Source organism: Populus trichocarpa, chromosome 6, assembly GCF_000002775.5.
Source record: "Populus trichocarpa isolate Nisqually-1 chromosome 6, P.trichocarpa_v4.1, whole genome shotgun sequence".
NCBI lineage: Eukaryota > Viridiplantae > Streptophyta > Magnoliopsida > Malpighiales > Salicaceae > Populus > Populus trichocarpa.
In genome coordinates, this window is record NC_037290.2 from 2191467 (window position 1) to 2206399 (window position 14933).

The 14933-nt window shown below is 33.8% G+C and overlaps 2 protein-coding genes across 2 annotated transcripts; one reads left to right on the plus strand and one right to left on the minus strand.

The window, feature by feature from the left end:
* The first annotated feature begins 2790 nt into the window (after positions 1 to 2790).
* LOC7479653 (uncharacterized) lies at positions 2791 to 7251 on the plus strand. The gene is made up of 4 exons (XM_002307923.4): positions 2791 to 3178; positions 5281 to 5902; positions 6367 to 6652; positions 7010 to 7251. Exons 1-4 carry the CDS (start codon positions 3073 to 3075, stop codon positions 7058 to 7060), a joined length of 1065 nt encoding a protein of 354 aa, XP_002307959.3. The 5' UTR covers positions 2791 to 3072; the 3' UTR covers positions 7061 to 7251.
* Positions 7252 to 10820: 3569 nt separating this feature from the next.
* On the minus strand, positions 10821 to 13202 carry LOC7495685 (transcription factor MYBC1). Its single transcript, XM_024604673.2, has 2 exons — positions 11675 to 13202; positions 10821 to 11482 (listed from the first exon to the last, which is right to left on the minus strand). The coding sequence occupies exon 1, from the start codon at positions 12635 to 12637 to the stop codon at positions 11681 to 11683; it is 957 nt and encodes a 318-aa protein (XP_024460441.1). The 5' UTR covers positions 12638 to 13202; the 3' UTR covers positions 10821 to 11482; positions 11675 to 11680.
* Between the last annotated feature and the right edge of the window lie 1731 nt (positions 13203 to 14933).

A 14933-nucleotide genomic window follows, 5' to 3' on the forward strand; every position in this document is an offset into this window, starting at 1 on the left:
AATGTCAATTTAAATAAAATCATCAAGGTAGTATAAAATCAAAAAACAAATGATAAAAGTGAAAAAAAAATAAATGGAGGATTTGAAGTTTGCGGAAAAAATAAATTTTTTATTAATGTAAACTTTAAACGTTCACTTTTGATAGGAAACTTTATTTTCTTTACTTTTTACTGTGTGTTAGAGGGAGAAGAGAAGAAGTTGCTACATTCTAGCTCAGGAGAGCTAATAGCATATATGAACTCGTTATTATTTATTTATTATGGATTGTTTTTGGGTTTTTTAACGGATTTTTGGATTTTTTTGGTATCATATAAGAGTTTATAAAAGTGTTTATGATATTTTGTAAGTGTTTCCATGTAGAAAACACCATAAGCCTTATTTTGGTGGCAAACTCAAGAGAAAGGCAGATAATGTAACATTATTTGTTTTTATTTTATTTTTTAAAAAATAAAGATGGGTGACAAGTTGACTTGGGCTCACATACCTGGACTTTTGTTTTTTAGGCCCATATGTCTAGGTTGTTTTTACTTTTTACTTTTTTTTTTATGTTTATTTGATTTGATTTTTTTTTTGTTTTTCAATTTAATCCTTCATAATTTGATCTTTATTGTTTTTTCTTATTTTTTTTCAAATTCATCATGTAATGTTTTGTTAAATTTTAATTAGGTAACATAATTTGTTTCAATTTGATACTTTAGATTTATCGTGATCTCAAACAAACACTTCAATATTTGATTGGTTTTTAATTTTGCGAGTTTTTTTCTTAATATATAGTTAAAAAAATTATAAAAAGATTTGTTGACCCTGATTGTATCCATGACATGGGTTACGAGTTTAGCTGGTTAACTTCTGTTGGTTAGATATTGAGTTTCATAATTTATTTTGATTGCACAAATAATTTTCAATTTATTTAATTAAATGCATGCATAACCTTTTAAATTTACAATTGTGATATTTTTATGTCAAAAAATACAAATGAAATGCTGTCATATTCTTTTTTTGGTGTTGGAATAAAAAATTACTCGACAAGTAAAGAAGCACAAGTCAAATAAATAGTAGAAAAACACTAAAAAATATGGTGTTTTCATTGTAGCAATTCACAATATTATTTTTTATTTTTAATGATCTAGTCATTGAAACGTTGTTTCTATTGAATTTCATCCTTTTATACCTAAATTCTTGACTATTTTATCAAAAAAATGTTATGGAGGAATAAAACTGAAAAAATGGGCCAAAGTGTAAAACATGAAAAAAAAAGACAGCATATTAAAAAATGAGGCAAAAGTTCACCATGGTCCTCTTACATTCTAAATATTATAGCAATCCATAATAATATTTTTTTATGGTTTATCCCTCAAACATTGTTTCTATTTAATTGCATCATTTTAGACCCAAATTCATGATTAATTTATTAAAAATTGTTGAATAAAGACAAAATTAAAAAGTATAAGATCAAATTGTAAAACAAGAAGAAAATTGGTGTCAATTTAAAATGGGGGCAAAAAGTTCACTCTGTCCCTTTTACATTTTAAATTATAACTTTTTGATCCCTTAATATTTCACAAATTCAATAGTGATCCAGAACTGTATTTTTCTTATTTTTCAATCCATAGTGTGAGAGAGGAGGGGAGAAAATAGTTGGATTCCAACTGCAAAGAGAGTTTTGGTTGATACTGATTTCAGGTATAAAAAATTAATTTTGATGTCAACGAGTTTCATTCGACAAGAGAAGTTTCACCTATTTGTTTTTTGTCATTCTCATTGCCCTAGATGAGAGCTCAATAAGTTTTTGAATTTTGAATTCATTTCAGTTTTTTGGGTAATTTTTTTGTTTGTTTAAGGCTATATATGAGTTTTTTAAAGGTGTATAGGGTGTTTTCTAAGTTTTTAATTCAAAATCAAGTTTTAAGGAAAAAAACAAATCAATGTTCAAATTTCCAAAGGCCTCTTGGTTGCTTGAAATTAGGTTAGTACAGAACACGTAACCTATTTATATATTGTTTTTAAAAAAATAAAAGGAAGATGAAATGTCATCCACCTCTTAAGAAATATTAATAAAAATTATAATATAGTTTTGGGCTAAAAGGCTTACATGTCGAGGCTTTGCTTTTTAAAGCCTATGCGTGTTGGGTACCTGGTCTAGGCTTGTGTACCTAAGGTTATTATTTTTTTATGTGCATTGATTTTTTTTCCTAATATAATCATTCAATGTTGGAGTTTTATTGAATGTTTTTGTTAGTTTTTTATTTTAACTTTAACAAATCTCTATGATCTTTTTATATGATTTACTTTTACTTAGTTTATGAATAAATCATGTTTATGACCCATATTTCAAGATAAAATATCTACATTAATATTTATCTTTTATTTTTTTAATCTAGTCTTTGGTTTAATATTATTTAATTTTTAATTTATTTTCATATAAAATAATTATATTTTGTTTCTAATACGTTTAACCTCACATAATTTTTATTTTATTTTATTCATTCATTTTCATGTGTTTTTTTTATCGTATAATTAAATATAAATTTAATTATAATAAACAAAGTTATTAAATATGATCATGTATATCACTTGTATTGTTAAATTAATTATTTTAATTTTAATTTATCTCATTATTTTTCCAGTTTAATATTTTATTATTCTTAACAATTTTAATTTTATTTATTGGTATATATAAATTTTAATCTATTTAATTAAATACACTTACAAGTTTTTTAATTTACAACTAAAACTTTTATATATAAAAAAAACATGATAGAAAAAGCGTACATATTATTTTTTGTGTTAAGAAAAAGAAAATCCTGCCCGCAGCCTTCTTTCTTTCCTTTTGGTTAGAAAAGAGAGAGAGAGAGAGATAAGACCCAAAACAAAGGGAACAACGAAGGGTTGGCTCATCTCTCTCTAAATTCTAACAATGAAACCCTTTGCTTTTTAACACACGCCTCTATCCTCTCTTTGATTTCTCCCTTCCCTTCCTCTCTCTCTACTCACAGGGAAGCAGAAGAAGAAGCGTGGAAAAAGAGGCTTTTTTAGAGAGAGAAACAGAGAAAGTGGTGATATTTTATTATCATGGACTCAACAACACAACAAGCAGTGGCGGCCATTAATGAGAAGGAGTCAATGGTGGATCCTTTCTTAGTTGAGGCTCTACAGAACCCGCGTCACCGTCTCACCAGTTAGTACTTGCATTTTTTTGCAATTTTTTTCGATTTTTCGATTTTTTTTTTTTAAGGATATTTGCTGTTTTGTTCAAGATTTTAGTTTTTAGGTTATTTGGACGTGTTTGGCTATATGGGTTTCTGACTTTTTGTTGTTTTATTGATTTTGTGGATTTGTTTGGGGAATTTTGTGTTTGTATGAATTTTTTAGGGTTTTGTGATTTGTGTTTTGATTTTGGAATTGGGTTTTCGTTGATTTAGAAATTGATTTATCTAGGAGTTTTAAGACATATTAGATCTGGGTTTTGATTTATGTGAATTATAGGTTCGTGTGGTTGCTAAGGAAAGAATAATGTAACGGGAGGAGCAGAATTTGTAGCTTTAGTTTAGCTTGGTCATCCACAAACTAATTGCCTCCAAGTCACGGTTAGGAAAATAATGGGAAAATTGGATTCAATTGTCTAATTTCTTTTCCTTGAGTGCTGTTGCGGGAAATTGATTGGTTCTGAATGTAGCTTAGATCTGATGCTGACTTCTTTAATAGACTTCTAATTAGTCACAATAGGCTCGTTATTTTTTATGAACCAGGTGCTAACTTGAGTGTCTCAATGCCCCTAATAACACCTTTTCACTCCCTTGGGGTAAGTGATGTTGTAGGAGGAAATAGTTTGCTGCTGATTACGGAGTCTTCCAAATTTATGTGTGATTTAATTGTCATTGTAGTGCACGCTAATTCTGTTGTATGGATTGTTACTTGGATTTCTATTGAGTGCACACCTTCGTGTGTGTACATGTTAAGGTAGTTACTGCTTGGTGAGAGAATTATAGCTCTTAAGGTTCCTTTTTGAATCTGGTTACTTCTGAAGTTGCATGGGGGTATGGTAGTGTGTAATGTGTATCCTTACCAGAGGTTTTTTTTTTTGCTGGGAAAGAAAAAATGAGGCGGTATACTATTGCATCCCCAAGGACATTGGTACAATATTTATATAACAGATGCAAAGTCTTATGTGAAACATAGAGATGAGTATGTTGTTTTCCAGGTACCGTTATTTCCATTAACTAAATGCTCATATTTCTAATAAATGGCATGAGATGTTGTATTTCAACAAACACACCCGTTGTTGTATTGATTAGGATTCAATCTTTCTCGCCTCTTACTTTCTGAAAGCTCATATGCCTTTTATGTTTAACAAATCAGGTACTGTTGAGAATGTCATTAGTAGTTTGGCAAGGAGAGAGTATTTTATATCTATTGGAAGAAAGACCATGGAAAGTGAAAACCTTACAGTTTTTATGGTTTACGAGACTGTTTGGTATTGTGGTAGCTTCTGTTTTTTGCCAAACCACATAGAAAAAACTTTTTGGTTAGCCAAATAGCACTGAGCTCCACACATAATTGTGTTTCAAACCTTGGTTTTGTAGAAGCTAAAATAACCTGCTTTCATTCATGGAGACATGCTTTTCATTTATTTTGCAATCAAAGATCTATCTTTCAACAGTTTTAACCAAACATATTTTCTTAAATCTACTTTTTTAAAATTGCAACTTAAAAGTATTTTTCTTAAACCTATTTTTTTTTAAACTGCAATTGCAAAAGCTACCACAATGCCAAACACACACAAGTAAAAGTAGAAGTTGCTGCTGCGTGAATACAGTTTTGGTCTTGGACAGGGTGGAACTAGAAATTTAGTTTCAGGATCAAGACCTTTTTATATATAGACAAAGACATGTTTGTTGAGTGCATATATTTATGTTGGATGTCCAACCATGGCAACCCTTTCAAATCAAGACACTGACATGACTATTGCAGTGATGTATTGGCATGGAAACCTAAAATTTTAGATGATGTGGAATTATTTTTGAATTTGAAAGTTCTAGTCATCAAAACTGATTGTGGTCTTATTTCTTGGGGCCTTGATGGTAGTTAGATTTGGCTTTTTAGTATTTTGTAGTTATTTTCTTTATCTTCCGATGAAAATTATTATACAATTAGCATTGACTTGCTACGGCTGCATTGACTTTTTGGTTGTGTTTGCTTTGTGTTATGGTGTCTTTGCTTTTCTGTTTTTTTCTTTCTGGACCACTAAGATTTATTTTGTTTCTCAATTTGCTGGATCAGTTTTGCGGATGGAACTTGATATCCAGAGGTTTTTGCAAAACCCTGATCAACAACTATTTGAATTCCAGCATTTCCCTACCTCCTACCTTAGGCTTGCAGCACATCGTGTCGCTCATCACTATGGGCTGATAACCATGGTACAGGATAATGGCATTGATGGTCTGGGAAATAAGATTCTGGTGCAGAAAACAGCTCAAAGCAGATATCCTGCAGTTTGCCTAACTGCAATTCCTGCGAAACAGTTGGAAAGTGATAAACCTGAGAAGATTAAGCTTGCCATTAGACCCAGGCCCAACAAAGGGTCTATAAATGATCCAAATGGGTTTGGGGTCAAACGGAATCCTGTGAGAAGTGTGGAAGAGAGGAAGGAGGACTATGATAGGGCACGAGCTCGCATCTTCAGTAGCCCCAGCAGCCCCACTGCAGAAGATACTGTGCCTGAGCTCCCTACAGATAGCAAAAATTTAAGTTCAAGCAAGGATGAGAATGAAGAGAGTAGGAACTCTGTTGTTGATCCAGAAAAAAATGTCTTTATCAGGGACAGCATGTCATCTCGTGTTGCCATTTTCAGAGACAGGGAGAAGGATCGCACTGACCCAGATTATGATCGGAGTTACGATAGGTAAGGAATATTCATTATATTTGGGGGTTGACAGATATGAAAGATTGGTTACTTCATTTCGTGGATTTTTTGTTGGTAATTCTTTCATGGGATGAACATATTGCCAAAATATGGTGTTGAATATCAACTTGTTGATGAGCCTTGTTTATTCTAAAGGGTTGTTCTATGATGGGTTGCTAACTTGTGATGATTCAAGGCCACAATGCATTCTTGGTTGTTTCCCTACTTGCCTTTTAGAAATCTTGTTCATAACAAATTGAACAATCACATGTTGGAGAACAAGATTTCCTCCAAAATGAGTACCCAAAACATTAAAAAAAGCAGTCTATCCCTGCACAGCATGATTAGATAGAGACTGATTCTCAAGATTTGATATTCTCAAATTTTTAGAAACAGTTAAATCTCTTGTTACCCTAAATTTCATTTTTTTATTGAACAAACTAAATTGCTTTTGAATGATGCAGGTATGTTAGGAGCCTTCCAGCTAATCAGAGTTTTAGCTTGACACCATTCAATATGCAGAAGATTCCACATCCTTTTATGCAGTATGATGCTGGTTTTCCTCAGATGGGTCAGATGCCAAGGACACAGGCTTCCCTTGGCTACCAGCCTGCTGCAGGCCCAGTTATGAGCCCCTTCTGTGCATTGGGATCAAATCAGACATCAAGGGATGCCGCCTATGTACAATGGCCAAGCGCTGCAATGATGTATGCACATTCATATGAGCAATTTAGACATGCTGCTTTCCAGGTAGGGCTATAGTTTATTATTTACAATCTTGAATTTGAACATGTCTTGTTAGAATTTCCTTTATTTGTTTCTGCTTTTTTTTTTACCCCCTTGAGGTGGGGCAGGGGTAGAACCTCAAATTTGACCGTCTTTATTTGATCAAAAAAGGGAAGAAAAAGAAAGACTTATCTTTAAGCCTTTGCGTAGTTTTTTGTGGCAAGTGACCCCATAAATTGCTTCCTTGCGGCCGAAATATTTGGCTCTTTCTTGATGTCGGCTCTTTGAAACAGTGTGATTCTTGTTTTGTGAACCAACTTCATTTGCGTGCTTACTTTTCTTCTCAATTTTCACATCTAAAATACTCTTTTCTTTTTGCAGGCTCCATTCTGTCAGCAACCTCTTAGCTTTGATTACTCTCAAAACCATTAATGCTAGACAGATGGGAATTGTGTCACTGGTTTACTATCAGATTTCTCTATACTAGATAACTCCCTGTTAGGATTTTTCAAAGACTTTCTGCTATAAACCTCCTTTTTTATTCCAGTTTTAGTTCATTTCTGCTTCTGTGGATCTTAATATTAGTAAGGAGTGTAATGATGAGACTATTTTATTTGCTCAAATTCACCTTTCCAGTATCATGCCTAAAAGCAGCAATATGCTCAGATCTAACAATAAATGGTTAGGCTATTAAGCACTAGCAATGACCCAATAAGGTGATTTGGTTATGTCTAAAGTAATGGCTAGCAGCCTTGTAATGGAATCCAAATATCCAATACGTTGACTAGAGAAATAAAGTTAAAACAGAATCGTATGGAGATATATGTATAAAAATGGGCTGGAGACATCATGGCCAGCTCCGATCTCATCATGCTTCAATCACTACCAATCAATTACTTGCTAACCATCTTAAACAATTCCCTTATGTTGTCTTTGTAGATAATGCATTGTTAGTTACTTTAATCTAAAGTCTTGAACTCTGAACTGTCAGTGTTGGACCTGTTGGTGTTCTCTTGCTGCCTACAATATGTAAGAATTAGTGTTTTGTGATCTGTAGCTGCAATCAGATCAGATTTTCCTAATATTTATGTTAAAAAAAGTTGGTGGGGCTATCTAAACTTGCCTTTCATTTGCCAATAATCCAAAATCAAAGTGAAATACCTAATTACTACTAAAATATTTTATTAGCCACTAGATCAAATACTTTAGACAGCCATGCAACTAGACTTTTAAGAGTATAATATAAGAAAATAGGTCTAGTCTCAGGCCACGCTTGTTTTTCTTCTCAACCTGCTTTTTGTCAAAAAAACAGGCTGAGATAAATGCAAAATCATTATGAAATAATTCTAAGCTCAAGGATCAAATTAAATAATTTAATTTTTTTTGGGGTTGCCCAAGCTAAAAGTGCCAAAGTAATGAAAATGAGGGGGTTCTAGATTGCAATCTTTTTACTCATAAAAATAAAATAAAAAATGACCAGGAAAAAGAGAGTTAGGCAAGGCAAGACCGATCTAAAATGTACTGAGAATGGGGCAGAGCATGTCTTTGGCATACTTGTGATCAGGACTCGATACCCAATAATGCCTTGTGACAGTTTTCTGATAAGATCTAATAATCTTGTGAGATCCAGGTTGTTGTTTACCCGCCTCAGTATCAGTTGTAGTAGAAAACATGCATGTAAGCTTTGGTTTTTTTGGAGCATAGCTGTCGAAACCGGCTCTAGGTCTATCTAACTGCATGCTTGGAAGATTTGGGTTATTGAGTTAATATGAATTTTTTTTTTCTTCAAAAACAACTTCATTTTAGTTATATTTTTATTTTTTTTTGGGTTTTGACCAAGTTTAGCCATATCAAATGGGTTACGAGGCAACTCTTATAAGGTTATTTGAGTTTCTCAAGGTCAATATCAAAACCATTTAAATTAAAACTAAGTTTAAATCATGAATTTATTAAATCAATCCTCCAAACTGATCAGATTGGGAGTCACAAATGAAATTGAAAATTGATTTGGTGGGGACACATCTTCAATGCACCGAGTAAATGTACAAGAAAAAAAGTTTTTCTTTCTTTTATTTCCTATCATAGTCATTTTTTTTTTAAATTTTGAGTAAGCTTTTATGGTACAAAAGGCGAAAAAAAAGAAGTACGATTTGAGCAGTATAATTCTCTACTGTTATGAAGCTATCATGTTACTCACAAAGCTCAATGAGCTTCTTATCCTCAAGAAGAGCAGAGCTGATCCCAATACTAAAATATACATTCATAACCTAATGTGCTGACTTTACCCTTAATTCAAACCTTCACACCTTAATTAATCCTGTAATTAGAGCAAAAACCAAATAAAACTATGATTAAGGAGTGACAAACCTAGGTCATTTAAGAGGCTAGTATACGCATGACACCTCTTACCAGCTTGTCCATGTGCTTATGAGCTCCCATGATACTTTAGGGTTTCCTTTTCTTATAAAATGCTTGCGCTGAACCTCAACGTGCCACATAAAAAATTGTGGTAACTAAGAGCATGCTTAGTTGCACATCGAAACATTGAATGCAGCAGTAGTATAAAAAGGGAGAACACACTGGCTAAGATTAAAGAATTCAACAATGGTATGGAAAATGCATCTTTAATTCCTGCTATCAGTTCACATTCTCAGCAATAGAAAAATATCCATTGTGTTTCCCAACACGAATAAGATTCCATGGCATCTGTTTCAAGGAATATGGGAGGAAACGGGTGATGCCTGGAATGACACGGTTAAGTGAGCTGCACAGACCTAGCTAGACATGCTAGTACATGCACCAAAAAAGTGGAGAAATGAACTGGCAACTTGGATGAAATGATATACGACTGGAAGTAAAGAAGAATAGCAGAGTTGGGATAAACAATATAGATAATATCCTCCAACAGATCAACCAGCAGCCGAAGAGCTAATTAAGGGATCCCGGTCTTGGATCTCTTAATGTGCTGTTTAAGTTGAACATGACAATCTAAGTGAAAGGAGAACCAATTTGATAAAACAAAGCAGGTTACCGTATCTGATAAAAGAGAAATATCATTCAAAAACCTTTGAAAACCTGATGGGCTATTCCTGTAAAAGATCATGACAATGATAAAGGAACATAGAAGTATGTGTGAAACTGTGGGCAGGAAGAGGAAATCAGAAATGTTAACATTCACTTCAATCGAAACCCTTCTTTCCATTCCAAGTATCGACACCATTTCCAATCAACTAGCAAGTAAGCTTTAGACAATATGATGCAAAGTTTCCTGTAAAGTTGACTTACTGATTTAAAAGAAAAGTTCTTTCATGGTATGTCAAAAAGCAGAAAATGATAATAGCTTTGTTTCAAACTCGAACAATTCCAAAGAACGCGACTCAACTTTACCAAAGAAGAACAAACAAAACACCCGAGAGGTACAATATACATGAACATATTAGACAAGCCAATTGAGGGTCACCGAATCACCAAGAACAGTTTATAAAACCTTGTTGATGTTGCACACGATTTCAGCATTTCACAGGAAATGGTGAAATAGCTCCAACAAAAAAGGTTAGAGCTGGTTGGTAAAAATATAAGAGAAAACTCATATAGCGTCAAAATAAAAATTCAGGTCAAAGGCAGTGTCTCAAACCTGGTTGACTTTCATGCTAATGGTTCAAACTGGAGTGCAGATCTAGATTTTAATCCACATTATGAACATCGGAATCCATGGAAAATTAACTTTCAGCTGCTGAGAGTTCATAGAAAGAAACATTGGCATTTAATTCAAAAACTTTGAAACTGCAAAGAACCATGACATGGAGATGCAAGGTACACACTCAGCAGAAAGAGCATCCCTGAAGATTCTCAACAAATTATAAACTGAATAAGAAGGGCATCCATGAAGATTCTTGACAAATTATAAACTGAATAATCCATACCTTAATATCCACAATCTCAGCACCAATATCCTTAATTCATTCATTCTCTAATTTCTTTAAATTCCGTGGGGAATAAGGAAAAAGAATCCTATCTAAGTGTTTTTTTTTTAAAATAAATTTAGAATGATCATCTTTCAGTTGTAGACAAGAGCAACAAGAGCGAAAAGGTGCATCGCAAAAATATTTGAAACAAATATTAGTTAGCACAAGAAACAGAGAGAATGTCATGGGCACAAGAGAGAATGTCACGGGCACAAATAAACTTCAGCTACTTCAACTGGGACATTAAATTAAATTAAACATTCTAAAAACATTAGATTTTAAGAGAACCCTTTAGGGTCTTAAGTCTTCTATGAAGTCACACAATGTACAACAAGTACCGCTCACCTCTACACAACACAGGAGTAATAAACAGAAAAAAGGCCGAAGGCTCTAAAAGTAAAGAGAATTTTGGACCTCACTGAGAAACTGAGTTACCAATGTGCCAACCAAGGATACCGATCCCAAGCTTAGATTTCTGAAGAACATAAAATGCACTTGCCACCATTATTTATCCTCATCAGCAAGCACAAATGCTCCAGCTGCCCATGATGAACAATGACACTAAAGCTTCACTGACAAGAAGACTGTAAATATAACGACACTGAGCCGATTCCCATACAACCTTGGGATAAAGCAAACCCTCTCTGAAAACCAGATTGAAACAATATCTCAAGACTGTAACAATTGTTGACATGGATTAAGCTTACATTATTTGCCACCAGGAATGACATCTCGATCTGTCACCAGGAGCTGAGAGGACATACAGAATGCTACCAATATCTTACTTACACATGTAGAAGTTGAAGGACACCATAAACGATACTATCCACCACTTCCAGTTACTCCCAAGAGAGACCAATATTAGAAGCCAAGAAGGAGTTTTTGGGATCTGTAGATGGAAGCCCGAAACCAATATCTACCATTAAGATTGCTGTCAATGACAACAGCAGCAGCTAATGCAAAAACGAAAACAAAGTTTCTAAATTGAACTCTAACAAAACTACCAGAAAATACCAATTTAACAAAGACCCAGGAACCAAATCAGCCATAAAAGAGAAAGATCAATGGAGTCAACAATTACCCAAATTCAATCATCCCCTGTTGGAAATAAAGTGAGAACTTTCCTTCCTCCATTCCCATTCACTGACTCCAAATCTTCCACATAACCAGGAACTGTATTGGGCACTGGTGCCCCCATCCTATGCACAGGCTGCTGTGTTTGCCTAGGCAAAAATGGATGCTCAAACTGACCATTTGTCGGCGACCCAAAGTGCCCCATCTGCCTATGATACTGACTTGGCAATTGGGGATGTCCCATTGCAGCCATCTGGTGTTGGTGATGATGGTTTTGCAATGCAGCTACAGGCACAAACGGCAAGAAATGATCCGAATTAGGCCTCCCTGGATGCAGAAAATGCGCTGGCACGGGAGAACTTGCAAACAAATGATCCGTAGCAGCATCAGTACCACCAGTGAGTCCACCTCCACCACCAGTACCATTACCACCACCACCAGAGGACAAACCCTGCATTCTTTTCAAATAAAGCCTATATTTTTGCAAATGACTTGCAACATTCTCTCTAGTCAACCCATCTACATTCATTAACTGCATTATTGTCTTAGGGACGGCATTCTTGATCCCTAAATGTGCCACAGCATCCACAAACCTCTTATGAAGCTGCGGAGTCCAAACAAGCCTTGGCCTTTTAAGGGTTCTTGGCTCATCTCCTGCTGCACCTGAGCCTAATTCACTAGAATCCGCAGCAAAGTCCCCTGAATTAGGCTGTGGTGAGGCCAATGGATTAGTTGGGGTTGGAGAAACCGCAGCCGGTGGTGGTGGGGGAGGTGGTAAAGGCTGATTTTGATGGAGAGAAGAGTTATGGTTATTAGTAGTGGTGGTGGTGGTGGTATTACTGGGGTTTGTAATATCAAAAGCAAGAGCAAGATCAGGAGTGATTAGGGTTTGTGATAAAGGCATCAGTTCTTCAAGTGAAGGAAGCTCTTCTTCCCATCTTGAAAACCAATTTGAATCATCCTCTCTCATTTTCTCAAAAAACCCAATTCACTATTATCTCCCTTATTCTTCTGGCCTAAAAAACAGTACAAAAAGATTTGACTTTTTTCCAAAGATTGGAACTTTCTTATGGATAGCAAGATATGGGGCACTAAATGTAACACTAACAAGAACAACAAGGAAAGAAAAAAAGAAGAAGAAAGAACACAAGGATGTGGGAGGACTTCTGTATGAAAGGAACGGAGTAAGAAACCATACAAAGATGGGATTTTTATTTGTTATAGTACAAAGAGATTGGATTTTTAAGATATGAGCACCTATATTTCTCCCCAGAAAAATTGTTTTGACAAAAGAGAGAAAGATGGTGGTGGCTGATGGTGGTGATGGGAATTGTGGGGAGGAGGAGGAGGAGGAGGAGGAGGAGGGGATGATGGAGTGGAGAGAGGTTCGAGGTGGATCTTGTTTGCTTCTTTTCAGCTTTTTTTATGACTACTGTTGCTGATGCTTTAATATTTTTGTTTTTCTCTTACAAGGCTTCCATGATTTCAATGTAGTTATAGCATGTAAGGTTGTTATAAGATGTAAGATAGTGTTTGGGTACTTACAATATCTACTATCCTGGTACAGAAGAGAAGAGGATAGAAAAAGAAAAGAAAAGAAAACTCTTATAGAAATTTATTTTAAATTTATTTCTATCTTTTTCATCAAATAAGGTTTTGATTCTATTTGTTTCTATCTTTTTTATCAAATAAGGTTTTGATTTTTTATATATATATTATATTTGTTTGATAACACTAAAAACCTGTTTGTTTTTGTAGTAAATCGCCATCAAATATTTTTCTATTTTTTCTATATATTTTTTTTTCAATAATTGTTTAAAACAATTTGCTTTAGTGGTGCCCCGTAAAAAATAGCCTAAATATTTTGTTTTGTTTTTTTTTTTAATTTTCGGGTCTTTATTTCTTAACTTTCCCTTTTCTTTTCTTTTTATGATACTTCCTGAGAGTGTGTGTTACCAAGGTTGGATTTTTAAGGATTTTTTTTCATCCTTAAACCTTATCACAAACTTTTTTGGTACTGGAAAGTGTCAGTCACGCGCCACTGTTTCAGGAGGGAGTTTGGTGGTGTACTAGCTAGGGCAAAGATCGGCTAGTTGCAGCAGAGAATCATGAATGGCTTCATTCTATCCATTTATGGAGTCTGCAATGGCAAGGTTTTGTACTTGGGTGGATCAGGTGGTACAGGAGAGTGGGGTTTACTTGCTTCAGTGTGAGAATGGAGATAAGGTTTTTAGTACTCCAAAGATGCTTGTACTGGCATAGATTGGGGATTAGGAAAGGATTAGAGAGAGAGAGAGAGAGAGAGAGAGCAAAGTTTGGATACTTTTGTAAGCCATAGATTTCTTGGGGTTCGATGATGAGGGAATCAATCGACTTTTAATTGAAGTTGGTGTTTTTCTGCTGTGATGATAACTCAATTTTCCGCAAGTCTCTACTCGAGCATCGACTTGTTTTTAGGCTCGGGTTAGAAGATTGATTGCGGTTAATTTTTTAAAAGATTTAATATAATATTATTTTTTAAAAAATTATTGTGTAATTAATAATTTTTTATTAGTTACTTCTTAGATCTATTATTTGGATCACAAATTTATAAATTAATTTTTTTAAAATTTTTTTATGATATTTAAAGAATAAACACTCATATTTACTCTAAAATAAAATACAAGAGAAACTAAACAAATATTTTCCAGCACAAATGAAAATATCCTATCACTTTTAATGAGTCTTAAATTTAATTTTCTTTTTCTTAGTATATTCATCTTACTTCAAAATAAACATATAAAATATTCATTCATATTCTAAGCATTATAAGATTTTTCAGCGTGTTTGTAAGTGTGGTTATGGTTATTTTTTAAAATGTTTTTCACTCGGAAATATATCAAATTAATATTTTTTTATTTTTTAAAAATTATTTTTGATATTAATGTATCAAAATGATCCAAAAACAACAAAAAAATATTATTATAAAATAAAAATAAAAATTAAATTTTTTTAAAAATACTCTTGAAACGTAAAAACAAATAAGACTAGATCTAAAATATTAATACGAGTACAGGCTCATTTGGAATCAGAGTTAGATGTCAAAGGTTGTATCATAGTGTATTGTTGACGGGTGATTACAAGTGTTGTGAGAATAACTAGATTTGACTTTGGACAAAAAGATTCAACAGATTTATGCACAGTGTCTGTGCTGTTCTTGGAGCAATTTAGGTGGGAAATGGACAAATGAAAAATTGCAAAAGAAAAGGAAGGCAGAGAGCATCTTT